This window comes from Mustelus asterias, chromosome 22 (genome assembly GCF_964213995.1).
Source record: "Mustelus asterias chromosome 22, sMusAst1.hap1.1, whole genome shotgun sequence".
Classification (NCBI taxonomy): Eukaryota; Metazoa; Chordata; class Chondrichthyes; order Carcharhiniformes; family Triakidae; genus Mustelus; species Mustelus asterias.
The window spans coordinates 19,461,786-19,477,399 of NC_135822.1; the positions used below are offsets into that span (position 1 = coordinate 19,461,786).

At 44.4% G+C, this 15,614-nt stretch overlaps 1 protein-coding gene across 1 annotated transcript in view; it reads left to right on the forward strand.

The window, feature by feature from the left end:
* The first annotated feature begins 1,514 nt into the window (after window positions 1-1,514).
* Window positions 1,515-15,614, forward strand: part of odad1 (outer dynein arm docking complex subunit 1) — a 32,986-nt gene continuing 18,886 nt past the window's right edge. Inside the window, exons 1-8 of the mRNA XM_078239741.1 lie at window positions 1,515-1,578; window positions 1,729-1,828; window positions 5,576-5,765; window positions 7,643-7,765; window positions 10,110-10,223; window positions 11,081-11,148; window positions 13,059-13,246; window positions 14,539-14,673. Coding sequence (XP_078095867.1) covers window positions 1,515-1,578; window positions 1,729-1,828; window positions 5,576-5,765; window positions 7,643-7,765; window positions 10,110-10,223; window positions 11,081-11,148; window positions 13,059-13,246; window positions 14,539-14,673 — 982 coding nt within the window. The remainder of the gene's footprint in view (window positions 1,579-1,728; window positions 1,829-5,575; window positions 5,766-7,642; window positions 7,766-10,109; window positions 10,224-11,080; window positions 11,149-13,058; window positions 13,247-14,538; window positions 14,674-15,614) is intronic.

Here is a 15,614-nt window from a genome sequence, read left to right on the forward strand (position 1 = left end):
CCATTGGCTGAAGTGGTTTTGATTATTTCCCTGAGGATATTCTGACTTGATCCAGAACCTTGCAAGTTCCTGGGTTAAAAACAAAAGTGGAATTTGGCATTGGTAATGCTTTCTATGCAGTTCCCTGTGTAATTGTGGAGTGCAGACTAATCAAAGACAATGCATATTGTGGACAGTGTAGATGATAGCATAAAATTGCAAAGGGATAATGATAGACTTGGTGAATGTGGCAAAACAGCGGCAGATGGATTTCAATCTAAGCAAATGTGAGGTTATTCATTTTGAACTGAGAAAGGATAGATCGGTATGAAGATGGTATGAAGTTAAATACAGTAGATGTCCAAAGAGACTTGGGGGGGAGGGGGGGTGTTCAGGTGCATAGATCTTTATGGGCGGCACGGTAGCACAGTGGTTAGCACTGCTGCTTCACAGCTCCGGGGTCCTGGGTTCGATTCCCGGCTCGGGTCACTGTCTGTGTGGAGTTTGCACATTCTCCTCGTGTCTGTGTGGGTTTCCTCCGGGTGCTCCGGTTTCCTCCCACAGTCCAAAGATGTGCGGGTTAGGTTGATTGGCCAGGTTAAAAATTGCCCCTTAGAGTCCTGGGATGTGTAGGTTAGAGGGATTAGCGGGTAAATATGTGGGGGTAGGGCCTGGGTGGGATTGTGGTTGGTGCAGACTCGATGGGTCGAATGGCCTCCTTCTGCACTGTAGGGTTTCTATGATTTCTATGATTTTAAAATGCACAAACAGGTGCAGGAAATAATCAAGAAGACTAATGGAATGTTGCCCTTTATATCTAGAGGACTGGAATATAAGGACATAGAAGTTATGCTGCAGCCATAGAAAACCCTGGTTAGACCCCATTTTTATTACTGTGAGCAGATCTGGGCACCATACCTTAGGAAGGAAATATTGGCCTTGGAGGGAGTACAGTGTAGGTTTACAAGAACGATACCTGGACTTCGGGGGTTTAATTATGAGGAGAGATTATTCAAATTAGACCTGTTTTCTCTAGAATTTAGGAGGTTAAGGGGTGATCTGATCAAATTCTTCAAGATATTAACAAGAAAAGATGGGGTAGATAAAGATAAACTATTTTTACTGGTTGGAGATTCTAGAACGAGGGGACATCGTCTAAAAATTAGACCATTCAAGGGAGATGCTAGGAAGCACTTCTACACAAAAAGGGGCGGTAGAGGTTTGGAATTCTCTTCCACAATTGGCAGTTGATGCTAGATCAGTTGCTATCTTTAAATCTGAGATAGATAATTTTTGTTAAACAAAGGTATTAAGGGATATGGGTCAAAGCAGGTATATGGATTTGGGCCACAGATCAGCCATGATTTCATTAAATGGCGTAACAGGCTCATTGGGCTAAGTGGCCCACTCCTGTTCCTATGGCATTGTCCGTCCCTGCATCAACTAACATGGTCACAGGATGGAATCCAGGTGGCAAGAAACTAAATATCAATCAAAATCATTTTTGTGTTTCACAGATAATCTAGAAGATAACAATGCCTCGTGGGAGTGCCTCAAGCAACCGTTCCAATGGCAGTGATGGAGACATGGAGGGACTTGGTAGGAAATGTATTTAGCATCTTAATTCTGATCAGGATGCAGTTTTGGAGTATTTGACAATGATACAGGAGGCACTGTGATTTTACACATACATTTGTTGCCCCTGTATACACACACACACACACTGAGGTCTCAGTTGTTTTCTTACAGCTGAAACAGAGCTGGCAAAGCTGCAGCATCAGTTTCGGATCATGGAGGGAGATCGGCAGGCCTACACTCTCGAGTCACAGCAGCTGATCAGGAAGCAGCTGTAAGTATCACCTTTCTATAGAACATAAGAACATAAGAAATAGGAGCAGGAGTAGGCCATCTAGCCCCTCGAGCCTGCCCCGCCATTCAATAAGATCATGGCTGATCTGACGTGGATCAGTACCACTTACCCGCCTGATCCCCATAACCCTTAATTCCCTTACCGATCAGGAATCCATCCATCCGCGCTTTAAACATATTCAGCGAGGTAGCCTCCACCACCTCAGTGGGCAGAGAATTCCAGAGATTCACCACCCTCTGGGAGAAGAAGTTCCTCCTCAACTCTGTCTTAAACCGACCCCCCTTTATTTTGAGGCTGTGTCCTCTAGTTTTAACTTCCTTACTAAGTGGAAAGAATCTCTCCGCCTCCACCCTATCCAGCCCCCGCATTATCTTATAAGTCTCCATAAGATCCCCCCTCATCCTTCTAAACTCCAACGAGTACAAACCCAATCTCCTCAGCCTCTCCTCATAATCCAAACCCCTCATCTCCGGTATCAACCTGGTGAACCTTCTCTGCACTCCCTCCAATGCCAATATATCCTTCCTCATATAAGGGGACCAATACTGCACACAGTATTCCAGCTGCGGCCTCACCAATGCCCTGTACAGGTGCATCAAGACATCCCTGCTTTTATATTCTATCCCCTTCGCAATATAGGCCAACATCCCATTTGCCTTCTTGATCACCTGTTGTACCTGCAGACTGGGCTTTTGCGTCTCATGCACAAGGACCCCCAGGTCCCTTTGCACGGTAGCATGTTTTAATTTGTTTCCATTGAGATAGTAATCCCATTTGTTATTATTTCCTCCAAAGTGTATAACCTCGCATTTCTCAACGTTATACTCCATTTGCCATATCCTCGCCCACTCACTCAGCCTGTCCAAATCTCTCTGCAGATCTTCTCCGTCCTGCACACGATTCACTTTTCCACTTATCTTTGTGTCGTCTGCAAACTTCGTTACCCTACACTCCGTCCCCTCCTCCAGATCATCTATATAAATGGTAAATAGTTGCGGCCCGAGTACCGATCCCTGCGGCACGCCACTAGTTACCTTCCTCCAACCGGAAAAACACCCATTTATTCCGACTCTTTGCTTCCTGTCGGATAGCCAGTCCCCAATCCACTTTAACACACTACCCCCAACTCCGTGTGCCCTAATCTTCTTCAGTAGCCTTTTATGGGGCACCTTATCAAACGCCTTTTGGAAATCCAAAAACACCGCATCCACCGGTTCTCCTCCATCAACCGCCCTAGTCACATCTTCATAAAAATCCAACATGTTCGTCAAGCACGACTTTCCCCTCATGAATCCATGCTGCGTCTGATTGATCGAACCATTTCTATCCAGATGCCCTGCTATCTCCTCTTTAATAATGGATTCCAGCATTTTCCCTACTACAGACGTTAAGCTGACCGGCCTATAGTTACCCGCCTTTTGTCTCCTTCCTTTTTTAAACAGCGGCGTAACATTAGCCGTTTTCCAATCAACCGGCACTACCCCAGAATGCAACGAGTTTTGATAAATAATCACTAACGCATCCATTATTACCTCTGACATTTCTTTCAATACCCTGGGATGCATTCCATCCGGACCCGGGGACTTATCCACCTTCAGTCCCATTAGTCTACCCAGCACTGCCTCTCTGGTAACATTAATTGTATTAAGTATTTCTCCTGCTGCCAACCCTCTATCGTTAATATTTGGCAAACTATTTGTGTCCTCCACCGTGAAGACCGACACAAAAAACTTATTTAAAGACTCAGCCATATCCTCATTTCCCACTATTAACTCCCCCCTCTCGTCCTCCAAGGGTCCAACATTCACTCTAGCCACTCTATTCCTTTTTATATATTTATAAAAACTTTTACTATCATTTTTTATATTAATTGCTAGCCTAGCTTCATAGTCTATCCTTCCTTTCTTTATCGCTTTCTTAGTCTCTCTTTGTTGTTTCTTAAATTTTTCCCAATCACTTGTTTCTCCACTATTTTTGGCCACTCTGTACGCAGCTGTTTTTATTTTAATACTCTCCTTTATTTCCTTCGTTATCCACGGCTGGTTCTCCCTTTTCTTACAATCCTTGTTTTTTGCTGGAATATATTTTTGCTGAGAACTGAAAAGGATCTCCTTAAAAATCCTCCACTGTTCCTCAGCTCTCCTACCTGCCAGCCTGCTCTCCCAGTCTACCTTAGCCAATTCATCCCTCATCCTATCATATTTCCCTCTGTTCAAACAGAGGACACTGGTTTGGGACCAAACTTTCTCCTCTTCCATCTGAATCAGAAATTCGACCATATTGTGGTCACTAGACCCAAGAGGGTCCTTCACAATAAGATCCTTAATTCTACCTACCTCGTTACACAATACCAGATCCAAAATAGCTCGTTCCCTCGTCGGTTCCGTAACATGCTGTTCAAGGAAACTATCCCGACAGCATTCTAAGAACTCTTCCTCCATTCCACCCTTACCGACTTGAGTCTGCCAGTCAATGTGCATGTTGAAGTCCCCCATGATTATTGCCGTTCCGTTTTTACACGCATCCCTTATCTGCTTGTTTATAGCCCTCCCTACCTCAACATTATTATTTGGGGGCCTATATACCACACCTACTAGTGTCTTTCTTCCTCTACTATTCCTCATCTCTACCCATAATGATTCCACGTTTTGTTCCTCAGAGCCTATGTCATCCCTCAGTACTACCCTGATATTATCTCTTATTAATAGCGCGACCCCACCACCTTTTCCTTCCTGTCTATTCTTCCTAAACGCCTGATACCCCTGGATATTCATCTCCCAGTCCTGGTCACCTTTCAGCCACGTTTCTGTAATGGCCACTAGATCGTACCCACTCGTGCTGATTTGCACCATCAACTCATTTACCTTGTTCCGAATGCTTCGTGCATTCAGGCAAAGTGTCCTTATTCCAGCTTTTATCTGGACCCGCTTTGATGAGTCGCGAACACCCTCTCCCTCTACTCCCTTATCTAAATTACCGCCTTCATTCACTTGCACCCTCTCCTCTACCATTAATTTTGTAATTCCCCTTACCCCTGCATCCTCCACCCCATCAATTAGTTCCTTGATCCTAGTCAACTCTTCTAGCTCCCCTCCCCCCAACCTATCTAGTTTAAATTCTCCCCAGTAACCTTAGCCAACCTACCGGCCAGGATATTGGTCCCCGTGTGATATCTGTGGAACTCTGCAGAATAAAAGTGCAGTCAGCCAGCGGGGAAGTGTAAGTGGCTGCATTAGCCTTTCATCTCTTTGTCCGTGTGGTCTGATGAAGAGATCTTTACAATGGATTTAAGGGAACAGGATTTTTGGGCAGACAATGCCCTCTTCCTAGAAGGTGCCATTTACAGTGAAAATCCACCAATTATTCAATCGCCATTAAAAATACCAGAACTGAAAGTCTAACTTGAAGCTGGGATAAATGGGAATAGATTAACTCGATATTAGCCCATTCTCAGATTATTTAGTGAGACAATGTAGTGGGAACTTTATTTACTTTGCTTCTGACCTTGTGTTGTATTTCCCTTGGATGTGTTCGATAAGACTGTGCAGATGAAACTTTACTCTGTATATAACCTTTGCTGTTACTATCCTGGATGTTTGATACTGATAGTTTATCTTGACATAAGTTGTGAGCACTGTCGATGGTTTAAGAAGTCACTAATCTGTCCAATTTTTGCACCACTGTTTGGAAAAGAGTGTCAATTCCTAACCCTTCTGGTTTTGCCAGGGCAGAAATTGAGAATCTGGAAAAGGACCGTGGGGAATTGATGTTGAACCTCCAGCTTTTAGACAGTAAACGCAACCTGCAGCAGGACCAAGAGAACATGGAGAGTGTTCAGAACATGCTGAGCTACCAGGATGAACTGGAGGATCAGATTGCCCGAGAGAAGCAAATGATCCTGGACCTGGAGCAGGAGGTGCAGATAAGAGTCTTTGGGTCTCACCGGGGACATTGGGAATTCCTGGAGGGGAATGTGACTAATGAGTGGCCAGTACATCTGGGGGTAGCAGTGTGAGGATCTGGTGATTCTCGTGACTGGGCCTCACTGACATACCACCAGAAAATTTCTAGCCCAAAGCATGAGGGAAGTTGGGGGATAGTCCAGGGCGGGGGAAGGGGCAGGTAAGAGTGTCCATGTTGAGGAACCAAGGGTTGAAGCAAGCTGGGTTGTGGTGAAGTCTGAGGTTGGTGAGGTCCAGGCCAGGTGAGGCCTGTGCTCCAGTTCCTCCTGGCCCCACAAAGGAGAATTTGGTGTTGGGACTGGGTTTTATATGTCGGGGTTTCCTTTGCTGGACTTCCACTCCCAGGATTAAGATGGGTTCATTGACAGAATAGGACCTTTGTTTGGTGTCTGGCTCATGGAGGTGCTTCAAGGTGCCTGGATAGTTAGGGCTTGTTGACTCGAGAAGAAGCAGGAATAGAGTGCTTCTTGTGCTATCTCCATTTTACAAGTCTGTCTGCCCACTTTTCATACAGTTAAAATTTCCCTCAGTTATCCTCAGATAGGGTGTCTGGTGCTCCAGTGACTTTTCTTCAGGTGAGTATGCACACAATGAGTAGCAGGAGGTCATTTTAGTCAACCAAAGCCAATCCAGACTTTCCACCCAGGGCCACCAGAAATGATTGGAAGAAGGAATCCTTACTTGTTTTTCCTCTAATCCAAGAGCCATCAGGACAACAGCTACACTGCTGAAAATAGTTACTCATACTGGGGATCAAATCTGAAACCTTGTACATTGAATTCCTCAGCATTAACCAAGCCAGTGCACCAACCCTCTGAGACCACAGTGTTTTATTATTTGGCTACCTTATCCTTTGTTAACCATTTGCTGTATCATTTCCCAGGGGGTTATAAATGAACTACTCAAAGCTGCAGGACCTGGTCCCTAGGGAATGTACCAGAGCAACCTGGGGAGATTGTCCCATCCCCTGTGACATAATGGAGAGCAATATCCTGTCTCCATAGTAACTATGAGCACAGACACACATTCTAGTATCTTCTTGCAGTTTGTTTGTGTGTACATATGTGCCCGTGTTTATGTGTCCCTGTCTGTAAGTAAGAGTCTGTCTGTTTGTGTGTCTGTATCTAGGTGTGTGTATGTTTTATGCAAAAGAAACGTGTTTGTATCTATGTGCATGTGTCTGTCAGTGTGTTTGTGACTGTACATGCAAGAATGTGCCATTGTGGTCATGTATCAGTGTGTATGTGTCACTGTGTCAGATGCAGATGTGTGACTATGAGTGTTTGTCTGTATATGCAGATGGGTATCAGCGTGTGTCTGTACATGTCAGTGTGTATTTGTGGCCTGTATATGTGGGTGTGTGTCTGTATATGTGAGTATGTGTTTGCGTGCTGTATATGTGGGTGTGTGTTTCTGTGTCTGTATAAGCGACTATGTGTCTGTATATGTGGGTGTGTGTTTCTGTGTCTGTATATGTGGGTGTGTGTTTCTGTGTCTGTATATGTGGGTGTGTGTTTCTGTGTCTGTATATGTGGGCGTGTGTTTCTGTGTCTGTATATGTGGGCGTGTGTTTCTGTGTCTATATGTGGATGTGTGTCTCTGTGTGTATATGCGGCTGTGTGTCTGTATATGTGTGTGTGTGTTTCTGTGTCTGTATATCTGCTATGTGTTTCTGTATCTATATGTGGGGGTGTGTTTCTGTGTCTGTATATGCAGGTGTCTGTCTGCATATGTGTCTATATATGCAGGTGTGTGTTCATGATGTTTATGGTTATTTCTTATTCAATAAGCGAATGAAGTTATCTTTCTTTTCAAACCCTTTTTAATACAGATAAAAAAGTTGGAGCAAAACATCTTTGAGCAGAAGAAGGGATTGAGTAAAGGTGTTAATGTTCAAGCAATGAATGAACAGGTGGTGAAGAACATTGGGATCATGGAGGACAGGTTGGACAGGGTAAGGATTCTCAGAATATGACCAGAGAATAGGAAAACATCAGCAACACTGAGGCAAAATGCTGCTGACATGATGAATTTACAATAATTAGAACAGATAGTAAGATCAAAAATATCAGATAACTACAAGCTCTGATATAGTTAGAGTGGGTCTCTTTGTAAAGTCCCAAATTGATAATCTCTCTATTGCACACCTCATATTGGGTTCAGTTCCACTCCATGTATCAAGACAAACATCAACAGGACTTTTGAACATATCAGAGCTGAGAACTGAACAGAAATTGAAGATTAATTTCCTTGATGTGGTTGTGTGCAAACCAAGAGAAAACATCGTAGAGAACTCCCAAAGTGAATATTGAATGATGAATCAGATTTATCTTATCTTTGTTAGTTTTGTACTGTACAGACCTGGAGACTTTCGAGACCAGCCTGCATTCAAATTGTCACAACAACGCATGCCTGACCTCTCTCAATCACCTTTACACTACCATAAAGTCAGTGCTGTCTCACTTTACAATAGCAAGCAAACGTAAGTCTGCTTGCAGTGAAACCCATTGGCAAATGTCCAGCCATGCGCGGTTAACAAACCGAATGGTTCCTGAGGAGTGCGACATGTTTTTGGTCCCTGGGATATTAATGCCAGTTGCAACCTGTTTTAGTTGCTGCCCAGCCAAATCAATGGAGAGCACGTTTTGAATATAAGATCCCTTGCTTTTAAATCTCAAGGCAATGCTGGGCTAAGTCATGTTTTGCATTGACGGTAAGGGGACTTTTTACTAAAATGTGTAACATTTCTCCACCTTCCACAAGCTGAGTTATTGTAATTCCTCCCACTTCCTGGGCGGAGATAAAGGTAGCTTACAGCATCCCAACATTCGTCTGTAGTGTAACTGAGTATATAAAGATGGATTTAAAAGTTCTGTACTGGATTCCAGAATTGAAATGGAAGGCTTTCTAATCATAGAATCCCTACAGTGCAGAAAGAGGCCATTCGGCCCATCAAGCCTGCACCAACAACTATTGCACCCAGGCCCTATCCCCGTAACACATGTATTTATCTTGCTAGTCCCCCTGACACTAAGGGGCAATTTAGCATGACCAATAAACCTAACCCGCATATCTTTGGACTGTAGGAGGAAACCGGAGCATCCGGTGGAAATCCACGCAGACACAGGGAGAATGTGCAAACTCCGCACAGACAGTCGCCTAAGGCCAGAATTGAACCCGAGTCCCTGGTGCTGTGAGACAGCAGTGCTAACCACTGTGCCACCATGCCACACACTATTCTTTAAAGTTGTCAAACTTCAAGGATTGGCCTGGAGTTTCTGGGAAGTAAAGATTAATCTCCAGGAAACTGCTGTAAACAAAACCCAGGACAGAAATCAGAGGGGCATTAAAAAGATTGGTGTGTTGTCTTTATTTTTTTTGTCAAATACTGGCAAAGTTAGCTTTTTGTTGATGGCCAGTCAAAACCCATCCCCAAAGGGCCCGATATTGATGGGCGGGTTTTCCGAGCAGGGATCAGAGGTTCAGACAGCAAATCCGCAAGTCCAGGTTTTGCTGTATGCTGTAGAATCTTAACCCCACAACAAGAGGACTTTATTTGACAGGAGCCCTGCACTGAATTCAACCCAATTGACAAGCTTGGTTTCCAGTTAGGCAAAGGGGTCTCCAGAGTAGGGCACAACCCCAGGCGAGGAGCCTACAGCTGCTACTGGGAGTGTAAGAGGATCCCCAACTTTGGGGAGGCCTGGGGGCCGTTGGGGGAATGGTCCAATTCTTAACTCTGGGGTGATCTTTGGATTGTGAAGATCTAATGGCGACAGGATACCTGAGAAGGAAGTAAGCTGGGTGGGTTGGGAGGAGGAGGATTGAGTGAGGAAGCACTTCTAATCTTCCTGGCCCACAAGCAGTGCTGCAAAGGCACTTGTCTTTCCTCAAAATTGTCCACCTCCTCCCTTGAGCTGCCAGTTTTCTCAAGGCTTAGGAAATCCAGACAGCCAGGGTCAAATCTTTAAGGGAAAGTAAATGTGAGGCTCCCAGGCTTACTATAATATTTAATTATATTATTTAATACTTATTATAATATTTATGGTCAACCAACCTCCTGGGAGTGGGATGACTGCCCACCCCTAGTCTGCCTTCTGTTAAATATGGACTTAGGGTCAGGGTTGAGAGTTTGAAAAGTTTTACATCTCACCTGTTCCCATTCTACCAGTTTTTGGGGTTAAAAATGGGGTGGATTAAGGTGGGCAGTCATATGATCAGATCTCCAGGAATACATCCAAACACGGTTGATAATTCTACTGTCCTATCACATGAAATAATTTGTCCCTTGTCTTTAGACACTGAGGAAGTTCAATACCCATCTTACGAGGAATGGAGAGTTGAGGGAGCAGATCGATACACTACGCGTTGAACGCTCAAGGTTTCAGCAGCTCCAGAAGAAACTGGGAAAAGTAAGGATTAAAAAATTATTCTCAATTATCTCTTTTTGGATATTCTTTCTCCCAATCAGGGCAGTTCCTCATTTTGCTGAGAAGGTGAGTTGGTCAGGGACTGCTGCTCAGAGTTCTTTGACCTTCAGACCACACCTCAGGAGGGAAGCTCTGAAGCCACATCACAACAAAGTGTCTAATTAAACCGTCACTCAGCCTCTCTCAGCTTGAGGCATTGGAGATGCTTAGTTTCTCAGTTTATCCTTGGGTCAATCTGTTGAGGTTAATATTTATCATCCATCCCCAGTTGCAGTTAACCACATAATGATGGAAGAGGAAGTGTGTGTAGACATCCTGGCCAATTGCTTCCCTGTGCTAGCCCACAAATTACTGAATTCAGTTTCACAACCTGCCCTGGTGGGATTTGAACCCATAACCTGGTCTAGAGCCACAGAGGGTGATCCCAACTTTGTATACCAAAAGCAAAATACTACAGATGCTGGAAATCTGAAATGAAAACAGAAAATTCTGAAAGACTCAACAGGTCTGGCAGCATTTTGTTGGGAGAGAAACAGAGTTAACATTTCGAGTCCAATGTAAATATTCTTCAGATTCCAAACCAAATAAACTCTGCTCTGCACTGATTGGCAAATTTACATACAAGACCAATCACACTCCCTTAGCCATAATTTAATTGAAAGGCAGCAAGGGATGAAGGGGCTGAATGGCGGTTCCTATGTTCTTTCCTTTGGTTGTTGGTTAATCATTGACTAGAATTACAGAGCAGCTGTTGTAATTGTGTAGAAATCGGCTGGCATTCATTCCTCCCTAACATGTGGTCTAACCCCAGATATTGTGTGCTTGATTACTTTGATTAGGAACTTCTGGAGATTCGGAAGGAAATTGGTTTTGTGATTGACACTTCGACTGCCGCATATGAAGCCAGGTGAGCATACAGCACCGAGGAGACATTCCTTCTCAACCCAGTTCACCTCGACTGATGATGAATGGATTAGTACATTCTTATGAAATATCCCACCAAACTGTGGGGTGATTTTGAAGTGGGGAATGCCGGGAACAAGTACATTTCTATGAATTCCTGACATTGCCCCAGATATGAGTGAAATAGTGTGTGTTGTGAGACTGAATTTAATGCAGTCTAGAAAAATGATTTAAAGATTATCCCATAGAAACAGCCATTAACCCCTCCTACCAATGCTGTCCTGTTCTGTACTACATACAGTTAGTCCAGGTTGGACAATATGGGACAAATAGAATTATGTGACGTAAGAATTTATTTGTGCTTCAGTGACCTGATATCAGGGAAACTAAAACACAAAGAGGAAACTGTCTCCGATTAATTCTCTGCAGGTTCAACGAGTTAAAGCAGTGAGTAGTTGTGGCATGTAGACCAGCAAGGTTATGGGTCATAGTCTGTGCCGAGTTAACTGATTTCAGGCAATTAAAGAAATATAATCGGGCTCAGTGTTCAGAAGCTAGGGTCAGGAAAGTACAGCCAGAGACCTTGGCCTTTATTGCTATCTAGTGATTCCAGATGGACATTGGATATGGACAGGTTGGCCTCACGGCGTTGTTTCCCATGGCTTAATAGTGATCAGACACTCAATGTCTAGGCTAACACATGTGGTTGACTCTGAAATGGTCTCAATTGTGTCAAAAACCACGACAAAGTCTTGAACTATAGTTCAAGGAAAAGATCCAAATCAACCTTCTCAAGGACAACTGGATCATGGGCTGGTCTTGCCTATGACATTGACATCCTGAGAATAATGACCTGTATCCATGGGAAACAATAATAACATAAGAACTAGGAACAGGAGTAAGCCAACTGGTCCGTCGTGCCTGTTCCGCCATTCAATACGATCATGGCTGATCTTTACGTGGACTCAGCTCCACTTACCTGTCCGCTCACCATAACCCTTAATTCCTTTACTGTTCAAAAATCTATCTATCTTTGCCTTAAAAACATTCAACAAGGCAGCCTCAACTGCTTCACTGGGCAGGAAATTCCCTGGATTCACAATCCTTTGGGTAAAGAAGTTCCTCCTCAACTCAATCCTAAATCTGCTCCCCTTTATTTTGAGGCTATGCCCCATAGTTCTAGTTTCACCCGCCAGTAGAAACAACCTCCCTGCTTCTATCTTATCCATTTCCTTCATAATTTTATATGTTTCTATAAGATTCCCCCCTCATTCTTCTAAATTCCAATGAGTATAGTCCTAGTCTAGTCAGTCTCTCCCCAAGCCAACCCTCTCAACTCCGGAATCAACTTAGTGAATCTCCTCTGTACCCCCTCTAATGCCAGTACATCCTTTCTCAAGTAAGGAGACCAAAACTGTACACAGTACTCCAGGTGTGGCCTCGCCAGCACTTTATACAGCTGCAACATAACCTCCCTGTTTTTAAACTCCATCCCTCTAGCAATGAAGGACAAAATTCCATTTGTCTTCTTAATTACCTGCTGGCCCTACAAACTTGCAATCCATGCACAAGGACACCCAGGTCCCTCTGCACAGCAGCATGCTGCAATTTTTTACCATTTAAGTAAGAGTCCATTTTGCTCCTATTCTTGCCAAAATGGATGACCTCACATTTACCAACATTGTACACCATCTGCCAGAACCTTGCCCACTCACTTAAACTATCTATATCCTTCTGCAGACTTTGTGTCCTCTGCACACTTTGCTCTACCACTCATCTTAGTGTCATCTGCGAACTGCGAAACAAACTCCAGCAAGGAGTCAGCATCTTGTAGAGAATGTTAGAGAATATTTCTGTGTAGTAAAGTGGTGATGGCTGACCTCTGGTTGACCTGTTTGCAATGACCTGGTGTAGGGATGAGGCACAGACGAAGATGCAGCAACTGAAGGAGAAGGCAGAGAAGGACCTGGCATTGCATGCGGCCGAGATGAAGGAACTTCAGCGAGTCATTGACCATGACAGAAAGCTGAAGGAGTTCATGGGAATTAAAACTCAGGAGCGGTTGAATGAAGATGAGACATTACACGGCACCTACAAACGAGGTAAAGATAATAAAATCCCCTCATCAACAGAGATGTCAGTTTAATAATAGCCAGAGCCGGCCTGAGGGACACACATTTTTATTATTCATTCTCATACTGTGGGTGTCATTGGCAAGGTTGGTATTTATTGCCTGTGCATGGTTATATAATAATGGTTTGATAAAACTGAGTGTCTCACCAGGCCAAGGGATGTGGGCAGCAGGCAGAATGTGGAGTTGGGCAGAAGATCAGTCACAATTATACTGAATAGCTGAGAAGGCGCGAGAGATCACATGATCTACTTTTGCTCCTATTTCCTATGTTCTTCGGTCACTCCAGAGAGTCAAACATTGATGTGGGACAGGAGTCACAAATAGGACAGGATTTTCCAGCCCTTTCTGCCAAATGGATCTTCTGGTCCTGCCGAAGGTGATTGCTCCCCACCCCCTGTGGCGAATCACCTGATGGTGGGATGGATAAGCCACACAAAATGCCTTAGACATCAGCGGCACTGGAAGATCCTGCCCATAGACACAGAACGGGTAAAGATGGCAGGTTTCCTTCCCTTGAAGGACATCGATGAACCATTTTGGTTTTTACAACAGTTTGACAGCTTTACAGCCACATTTACTGATAACAAAGCTATGGACCAAGTACTGGAAAATGGGATTAGATTAGAATAGATTGGTGCTTGATGGCCGACGTACACGTGATAGCCTGAAGGGCCTTTTTCTGTGCAGTATGACTCCAACAGATTTTTAAAAACTGAATTCAAATGCTCAAACTGCCTGGAGTGGGAGTTGAAATCACATTCACTGTATTATTAGCCCAGTAACATAACTCATACACGACTGTGTCCTGTGTGGAACAACAGCCACATTGAGCCACCTGGCAGTGCGAGCCCAGCTCCTGTTCCTGCTGGGACTGCATTGCAAAGGAATGTATAAAGATCTTAGGTGGAAAATTAGAAGCTGAGAGGTGGGCTGAAATTTTCACCTCGCCAATGGTGCCTGTGCAGGCAAATCTAAATGAATGGAGCAGCCTAGCATCAATATCAAACTTTGAGCTCTGACCTCGTTTCCTAATGGGAGTTATACCAGTGACTGCAGGTGATGTACAAGTAAAAAGCGAAGATAGTGGTATCACCAAGAGTTAGGCAAGTATTGTCTTATAATAATTGTGATTATGCTTCAAAAGTACTCCACTGGCTGTAAAGCACTTTGTGACATCCTGCGTTATTAAAAGATGCTCTATCAATGCAAGTCTGTTTTTAATATTCACCGGTGTCCTTGAACTTTGAACTTTGCCCACAGAGCACGGAGACTCAGCAAGGAAAAGGAAGGATGCGAAGGAAGAGACTCTCGAGATGTATGAAGCCGCCTTTCAGCAGATCCGAGGTCTCACCGGGGAGGACAACCTGAATGTGCTGGTGGAAAGGTTCATTGAAGGTGAGGCAACACTTCCTGTGATCATGAGAAGAGAGACTTTAGCCGAGTGGCAGAGTCAGAACAAAGGAACCATCTGTCTGCTTCAACAGAGAAGGAGTTGGGGGAGGGGTTGGGGGTAGGTTTGCCAACTGCGTCTAAGTGTATTCTTGAAGGTTTCATCGCATGACTTGCCCCCCCCAATCCAGCCATTAATTGGCCAACACATCCTTCTGATGTACTGCCTTCCTAAGCCAATTGGAAAATAAAATACTCATTACTCAATTGGTTCGACAGCCAGGCTTTTTATTTCTCATTTTCAATGTTTTTATATCTGATAAAGAGAAATGTTCAATGAAAATGACCAAAAAGATACTTTTTAATGTCCTAATGGTATTTCTCCAGAATTGCACATAACAGTATCCTGGAGATTGACCTTCAATTCTTTGAGACTCCAGGTCAATCTTGTAGGGTAGGCAACCCTTGATGGGGAAGCAAGGATTAGGGGTAGGGGCAGCAGTGAAGGGGTAGTTGGGAGGAGGGCAATCTTTGAGGAAAGGGGAAGAGTCAAGCGTGGAGAGGGTAGCAGGATCTGTCTGGTAATGCTGGTCAGTCGGGATAGCAGCCCTCACAATACTGGGTGTTCCTATATTAAATCCCAATGGTGCGGTGGGAGGGGCAAGGAGGTAATGATGGGGAGGCATGAGGGATGGGGGATGATAGGTGATGACGGAGTTTGGGGGGGGTGGTCAGACTTCAATAGGGTGGTGTTGGATTTTGAGGGGTTTTGGACATTGGGCAAGGTGATGATGTATGCATTCAACCTCAACAGGGGGTGGGGGTTGAGCTGGGCCTGAGGGAGGGTGGGGATTGGGTTGGAGGAGCAGTTGGACCAGGCCTGTGAGGGTTGGGTCAGGACGGGTCAGGCTATGGGGCATTGGGATGGCGGTAGTTGGCTTGGGGTT